Genomic DNA, 8,143 nt, shown 5'->3' with positions numbered 1-8,143 from the left:
GAGAGTCGAACGAGCAACAAATCCATATTCACGGTTAATACCGTGAAAGGGTAGTTCTCCAGTATACCCAACGACGCAGGTTAACATCCATTGTCCGCTGGAATTACCAGCAGCGGCCTTCCGTGATTAAACGGTTTCCCCCACCGCTGGTCCGTGGTCCTTGGAAGAGGGTTGAGATATGAGGGGAAGGGTAGAGGTAAAGGGATACATGCATACCTATATGAGGGCTGGCATCCACGCATACCTATAGCTCCTCGAAGCTTGCCAGAATCCCAGGACCCTCACTCCCATGTTTAGCCGGATAATGCCCATTGTTTCGAGCATCCCACGCATCCTTGCTCTTGGACGCGATACCTAGTAGAAACCCCGAGCTGAAATGCTCGCGACGCGATACGATGTGTTCGAATGGCAGCCAAATGGCCGGCTAAATGCACTCGCGACTGTATTCTGCTGGCACCAGCCTCACCATCGCTTCGAGGAACGTGGATTCTGGTATTCAGGTGCAAATTGGCCCTGTGAAGGCTCGTTCGCTACTTCCGATCTTCCTGTTGTATTGTTGCGGGACTGACATCTTACGGATCTTCGGTAGATCAGAACTGGTGAACTAGGATTCTGCGTTAGGATCGGTTAGCTTTAGGAGGCTGGTAATGGCTGTCGTTGATCAAATACTTGAGAATCTTTGTAGTGGAAGATCGATACGTATGATATAGCAACTGACGGTGTTGAAGAACAAATGGAAAAAGGTGTTGTTTAATGGAGTGGCCAGTACGAAATCTAAATGACAGAATTTTTTCTTCTTTCTTTTATTCAGACTGGTGTTTGTGAGGGATTAGAGATTTTGCAGATTCTTGAAGCTAAAGTTAAGAAGAACACTGAAACAGATGATACAATTAAGGACTGGTAGAGGTAAGGAGTGATTAGAAGTCAAGTCATACCAAGAAAAATTTTCATTGAACTTGTAGAAAAGAGATATGCTTGTGAAGCATTGTGTCTTCGTCACGTACTCTTCATGGTGAGTGAAAAAACCACCAAACAAATTATACGGTCATACGAGTTACGAATATGAAATTGTAACATATATTTTTTTCGATTTCCTCAACTGCAAATAAAGACAAGGATAAAAGGAATTTGTTACAGACCAGTAATAGGAATGTTTTAGGGTTGTAATGTAGTAAGAACCAGTGCTTACTATAAACGAGCTTTATGTACAAACACGGTCGTTGCGTCTATACAACGTGATTCTACATCGATTCCTCTTATCCATAATATAGACTTCGACTCTCTTATATGTACAAAACATTGTAAAATTGTAAACGAATGTTTGCTTAATGGGCAATGGATGTTAGATCCATGGACCTAGGCGACTTTCGAGGACATTGGCAGCGTCCACGCGTCCCATCAGTCTTAAATGATTCAAAAGATCCGCGAGAGCCGTAGCTTCCTGATGTTTTGCCTCCCAAAGATCCAAAATGTGCTCTGTTGGACTGGATTTTGTCGCAAAGTAATCAACGTATCTGCATAAAATCATCGATAATTGAAACCTTTTGTCTTTCTTCATCTTTTCACAAAAACAGTTAACAAACTCTCACCGATCTACTTGAAGTCTCTGCGCTAACATTCTCCAATCGTTTCCTCGCACACTTGGCGGATCGAGACACTGACACAACTGTCTTCTTAGCGTCTTAGAAAATCTTTAGCGAATAAAATTATGCAGAATTATTAAACTACGTGTAAATTAAGAAAATATAAAGGACATCGAGTGATACCTGAATGGTCTGGGAACAACTGATTCGGTCGACCTGTTCGAATTCTTCCCACGCAAAACGATGGATGATTCAGACTTCGTGGCTCTCTTTCCACTAGAAGTATTTCTCTTCACCAAATCCAGGTCGATTCTCAGGAAGAGCGCGTGCTCTTCGAAACCACATTGACAGACTCGCAGCTCGAAGCTGAGCCTTAGATCGCCAACGGTTTTCTCGATCCTGAAGGATCTTCTCACACTGGTTCTCGTCGACGACCAGATTCGACGATGTGGAACCTCTTGACGCTCGACGAACCCGCTTTCTCTGTCTTCTAAGTCAATTCGAAGTGGTGAACCACCTGCTCTGAAGCCTAGCGCTCCGTGGTCGATTCGGGAACCGCCTAATCGTCGTTCCTGTACGAATTTGAGGAATCTCAAGCAACACTTAATGATTTGTAAGTGTTATTTACAAAGTAAAATGGCGTCTGAAAAGAATTCTAACAATGGAAAATATGAATTAAACGTTGTATCATAAATGAAGTACCAAATAAATGTATGTTCTATTTTTCCAAAATTTCTCTATAATTGTTCAAACTGTTATTTTTTTTTTTTAACTAACTAGCAAAAAATGAAAAATTAATTGATAAAAAGATGTGTTCATGTATGAATCAAATTAAACGATGTGTAGAAGCAAATTTAGGATTTGGAAAGTGTCATTTTCTAAACGAAATGATTGGAGTTTAATCTAACAGTGAGAAATAATGTTAAAAGTCAACCTGTTCTACTACAAGCTTAAAGGCAGCCTTCGTGTCCTCCATTAAATGGCACCTGATGTGATCCTTCTCGCGAGACAGGAACACAGCAACACAAATCCTCTTCACTGCCAATCCAGGCGCGATCACAGAATTCTCTCCAGCGACTGCATACACACTAGGACTCTCAGTCACCAAAAGCACTCCAGAATGATCTAATTGTGCAAATGGTTGCCCAGGAAGATTTATAGGCTCGCCTCCCAGTGTAAGAATCTTCCTCCACATAGAACCAGAAGCGAGACTAGAACTGGTAGACGAATTGCTCGAGTTGTTAGACTTTGTCTCTAAGTCAAGATCCGTGGACCAGAGACTCAGTTCCCAGTTTCCAGTCCTCAATTCGGCACAGTGTTCAAACTGGAGGATCACAGGCTTCACCAGGTCGATTCCATTCGGACCACAAGCCACTATTGCTGACAATAGAGTCAAACCCGGTGGTAGACCAGGTCTCAGAGAATCGTCTCCTAGAACAGCCAAGTGTAGAGCGTGTCTTCTTCCACGAGAAATGGCTCCTTCTGGGATGGACATCGAAACTCCAACTTCTGGAACCACCAGAAGGGCGCCTTGATCATCGACCACAGCTCTCACGATGAATCCACCGGAATCTTCGTGGCTTCTGTCGTCTTCTCCAGCTCTCTCCTCGTCGTCGTGGTCGTCGTCGTCCTCGTTGTTGCTCTCCTGGTTTGCCTGGCAGGTGGAACCTAAAGACCAGATGTTACCAGGTCCGTTTACTATCTATTTCTTGATCATCGTGTTCGAGTTGATGGTACTTGTTTCTTACGAGATGATCGGCCTTCCTCGTTATCAGATAAGCCTTTGCCACGCTGGGAGTTCCTACAGGAGGACCTGGCGACGGAAGAACTAGGCGATGGCCTTGTGGTCGAGGGCAGTGAAAGCTGCGGCACGTCGTAGTGGTGCTCCGAACAAGATCTGCGCACCATCAGAAAGACTTTCAACGAGGGACAAGCATCGAAATGGGTTTAATTCCTGAGGGTCGTTTACCTAGGCATCCTAGATGCGTTTGACTCGTCTATCACTTGCTCCAGCCGCCTGTCCACAGAAAGAACCGAACGATCGTTCTTCGAGACGACCGATTTAGCTAAATCTTCTGGACGACGAAAGTCTAACCTGGCTATCCCATACAGGGCTCCCATTCGTTCTTTTCGACGCAGAAAACGGAGCATGAAGATCATTAATACTGCCAGAACGATCGCTGCTAAGCAGAGAGTGATCCAGAGTGCCTGTATGTTACTATTATCGACCGCCCTGGTTGCTGAGGAAAACAACAACTTTCAAACTGATTTTCTATGGGTAGAACTGTTCTGTGCAGTGGAATTTACCTTCCTTGAAGACTCGCGGGTCGTCCTGTCCCAAAGCTGCATGCGATAGCACGAAAAATGTGACTTATTTCATGAACGGACAGACGTGATCTGAGAAAGTCTGAGGAACACGAGTAACTAGTTACTTATCCGCGATGTTTATAAGCTGAACAGTCGCGGTTGATGTACCATTGTTCTTATTTTCAGAAGTACCGCCAACTGGATCATAAATCTTGTACGAAAGAAATATAAATGAAGAGTATATGAAAAAGTAAAATGTAAGAGAATAGAAACAATATATATAACTTTCTTGTATACATTTCGTAGTTATCAAAAGATATAGTGATGAAAACTAGGAATATATATTTTCGACAATAAAAAAGAAACGTGGGAAATAATGATAGAATAGTTCAAAATGCCAATTATCTGCTACACAACACAAATTTTGAAAGTTCTTCTAACAAATTTACAAGGATAGCTCGTCTACCTTATTGTAAATATATTATTATTGTAATATCATGAATAGTTATTTCCAGTATAGTATTCTGACGGCCATGTAAAACTCTACAAAAAGCCATTAAAGTTCTCACGAACATACCATTGTAAATTCACAAAATTTCTATGCATAATTACAAATTAATAATTTCGACCATTCTGTTAATTCTATTACAGTATTAATTCATCGCGTTCCACCCTGACAATTCATCGGCTGAAAATTTAATTCGACCTCTGCCAACGATGTGCCGTCTGTCACAGAACAATGGAAATATTTGCGTCCAACGACCGGTTAATCGAAGGAGGTTACAACGCACGCTTTCCGTCCTATTTGACCCCAGCAAATAAAGGACCAGGGTCTTTCTGCGAGTCATTATTAATTTAAATCGTATCTTTGCGGCACGCATGGAACCGCGAACGACGACCATCGGACGTGACGCCGAACAAGGGAAGTCCGTTCGCTCGTAATAAATTGTTCGTTACTGCCCCGGTCACGAGAATATCAAGAAACAAAAAGACACAACGAAAAAGAAGAAGAGAAGCAACGAAAAAAGGAGGCAAACGCAGCTGGAGCTCACCATTACATCGATCCATGGAACAAGACTCGACGATGACGTCCTTGCCTTGACAGGGACGACCACCATTGCTCGCCGGGGGGTCGTTGCAGGACCTCCTTCTTACTCTGGAACAATCGGGACCGCATGCGGACCACGAGGACCAGCTTGACCATCTGCCGTCGACCGCTGAAAGCAACGGGTGAACTTGAAAATCCCGATTAAATCTTGGTTATCAGATGTATCCTGCAGCTAACGGGGACCAAATGATTACATCTCGTCGTGTTCTGTGTACGCTTTTGACGACGAGGCTCGTCTTTGATCGTTTCGTCGATGGGACAAGAAACAAGACTGTTTTGAGTTACAGAGAGGAATTACATAGTTGGTTATAGAGACACAGGTATGGAGTAGTATCGTTGTAATTGTTTTGTAATTGGTTGGTTCTGTCGGTCTTACCGGGACAGGAGGGATTGCACTCGACCCTCTGCGTTAGTGGACCTGGACAGGCTTGACCTCCATTCATGGCCGCGGGATTCGTGCACGTTCGTGTTCTCTTTTGTACACCTCGGCCGCAACGGGTGCTGCAGTCTGACCATCCTGACCAGGAAGACCACCCGCCGTTCACTGGGAACGTTTTCAAAATGGGTGGAACGTTGTATTGGGAAAGGGTGTCGCGTTTGCAAAAAAAAAGTGACGAGGTGAAATGGTAGTTTGAGCATTAACCCTATAGCATTTCAACCTGCTGCGTTCCATTGTTGAAAGAGTTTCTTCGAATCTTGACTATATGTAGTATATATGCAGGATGATAGATATGTAATACGTATTATTAAATGATGAATCATTCTAATTGTAATAATCAACAATAATATTCTTAAGCATATTGAATCATTGACGAATGAAGCAAGGTTTCATATCCAATTTTTTGAAAATTTAGAAATATAAAAATTACGCGTGGACACATAAACTAAATCATCAATAACTCAAGAGAAATTTCGCCCTCGAACTGGTTTGAAAAGAAGCGAACGACGTCTTACTAAGGTAGTAGACGAAAGAACTAAAGCTATAGAATAGAAAACAATTCGTATTTACTCTTCTTGCCGAGATTTCAGATACATTCTCCGATTAGGAAGTTCCGGAACAAACAATAAACGCGTTGGAACGTCAGCAAGCGTTTCGACAGAAGTGAACGAAATTACAGGAATCTCATTAAACTCCTTCAGGAACGACAATTAGCATCAGTCCTCTGCCGCGAACTTAGACTACAATCTCTCACGCAACGTACCACCGATTCCCCCTTATTGTCTACCCAGACACCGTCTCATTCTCCTATCCCTCTTCCCTGGCCCGTATCTGCGTTACGCTTAATTATCCCTCGATACGCGATCATCGTTTCTAATTACGTTCGCTCTGATCCGCGATTTAATGCAATATTCATGGGTCCCACGGAATGTGCAAGAGGTCTCACCATAAACCGTCAGCACTGCCGGTTCACTGACCCGCCTGGCAGCAATGTTCTCAGCGACGCACGAATAATTCCCCTGATGCCTCAGCTCGGCCTTCCCCAGGATCAGGTGTCCATCTACGGTTTGAACGAAGTTGTTGGCCGCTGTCACGTCGTTGGGGATGCTGTCCGCCATAGAAGAGGCCGGAGTGGAGCTGGTCATTGTCTCGAGAGGCGTGCCATTCTTCAGCCAGTAGACTTTCGGTTGTGGCACTCCTAAGGGTGGCGTGCAACGAAGTTCCGCGTTTCGGCCAGCTTCCACGGACAGCGAGTACGGCGGCGACAGGAAGTGCTTCTTCAGGTCTGCACACGAGGACCACCGCGCACCAGTGGCGGGCTTTTTTTAATATTCGTCCGGAAACACGAGGCACGAGAACTCGACGAGACACAAGGGCGCGGGGAAACAGCAGCGAGGGAGCAGGCCACTCAGCGATATTAGGCCGCGTATATAAATGCAAGGGCGCTTTCATGGACCGCGACTCTATGCTCCGCACTCGAGCAGAACCTCTTTGCACCGGTCAGGAAAAAGATTTTGCTCGATCCGCGAGGGTTGCCATTCTGGATAGCCAACAGCATATTATTCGCTGTGGATCCACGGAAAAATAGACGCTTTTATATCGCCAAGGGAGGGACTGGTAAGCAAGAGCGTGCTCCCGATCCACCGGTTACATTCTTGCCCTCTGTCAGACCGTCTAGACTACCTTTGACCCCGTATCACTATCAGGGATGCTTTTAGTACGCTCGTGAATGGGTAGTATGAACCGATTAGATGGAGACCGCGGTCGCGTTGTACGGGGCGTGTTATAATTCGTGGTGCAAATAGGGTGTGAAGAATTCCTTGATTCAAATTAAGTCGAAATTATACGAGAAATTGTTTTGCCTTTTAAAAGAAATAGAACGAATTACAAGTTCATATCCTTTGTAATTCACTGAGTTACAAAGATCGTAATAACATTCATACAAGCGGAAATGAGACGATCTCGTGAATCAATCATAGCGTTCAATCATTAATTTTAATTAGCACACCATACTTCTTCGGTAATTAGATTCTCCAGCTTTGATTGTGCGAAAATGAACTACCATAAAGATTAAACTCTCTCATTAAAAGAATGCTTTGTTTTTAAAGCGAACGAGTCCGGACAAACTGGAAAGAGAATGATCTTGTTGTCAGATTTTCCGCGTAATTTCCTCGGCGATTTTCTTAGGAGCCATGCTCGCGTGTTGGTACGCGGTTTCGCTGGGTGCTCTCCAGGAATTTCAGCCGTGAAATTAAGCTGCGTTCTCGCGGCGAATCATCGTTTCGAGGCGTGCAACGAAATTACCGCAGGATTAATCCAAGCTCGATTTCCTCAGGTGGATCGCGGCGCGAAACGACGCCGTGTTTCGCGACGAAACGCCATCACGATCAATAGCGTCCCGCGTATTCAATTTCGAAAGCACGTCCGTTTCCTGTTTGCTCGCAAATACGAATTTAATTCTACGTCCTGTTTGTCTCTCGCGTGTTTGCGCACCGCGACGCGTCTGGCGAAAATTGCTCTTTCGACTCTTGAACTTCCGCCTGTGGCAACCCTCTGTTCGGTTTTATCTGCGTGCGAAGAGACCGCCGATGGTATCTTCGATCTCTGTGAAGGAAGCGCGAGGATGGGAGAAGCTTGGAGGCTGCTTTTGGAAAGATGATACTGGCTACTTCTGTTTGTTTGAGAGCATGACATGACTTCGTGCTC

General features: G+C 44.5%; 1 protein-coding gene across 7 annotated transcripts in view; it reads right to left on the bottom strand.

Moving 5' to 3' along the window:
• Nucleotides 1–1,190: 1,190 nt before the first annotated feature.
• LOC138178793 (netrin receptor UNC5C) overlaps nucleotides 1,191–8,143 on the bottom strand; it is a 73,702-nt gene continuing 66,749 nt past the window's right edge. For all 7 annotated transcript variants that reach the window (XM_069111038.1, XM_069111037.1, XM_069111039.1 and 4 more), the window contains 10 exons: nucleotides 6,384–6,722; nucleotides 5,375–5,542; nucleotides 4,943–5,107; nucleotides 3,891–3,926; nucleotides 3,553–3,823; nucleotides 3,332–3,480; nucleotides 2,518–3,251; nucleotides 1,767–2,155; nucleotides 1,590–1,691; nucleotides 1,191–1,514 (listed from right to left, as the gene is read on the bottom strand). In XM_069111038.1, the coding sequence (XP_068967139.1) occupies nucleotides 1,343–1,514; nucleotides 1,590–1,691; nucleotides 1,767–2,155; nucleotides 2,518–3,251; nucleotides 3,332–3,480; nucleotides 3,553–3,823; nucleotides 3,891–3,926; nucleotides 4,943–5,107; nucleotides 5,375–5,542; nucleotides 6,384–6,722 (2,525 nt within the window). In that variant the 3' untranslated portion in view covers nucleotides 1,191–1,342. The remainder of the gene's footprint in view (nucleotides 1,515–1,589; nucleotides 1,692–1,766; nucleotides 2,156–2,517; nucleotides 3,252–3,331; nucleotides 3,481–3,552; nucleotides 3,824–3,890; nucleotides 3,927–4,942; nucleotides 5,108–5,374; nucleotides 5,543–6,383; nucleotides 6,723–8,143) is intronic.

This window comes from Bombus flavifrons, chromosome 4 (genome assembly GCF_040668555.2).
Source record: "Bombus flavifrons isolate JBK064 chromosome 4, iyBomFlav1_principal, whole genome shotgun sequence".
NCBI lineage: Eukaryota > Metazoa > Arthropoda > Insecta > Hymenoptera > Apidae > Bombus > Bombus flavifrons.
The sequence above is the reverse complement of the archived record's forward strand: the minus strand, read 5'-3'. Positions and strand labels throughout refer to the sequence as shown.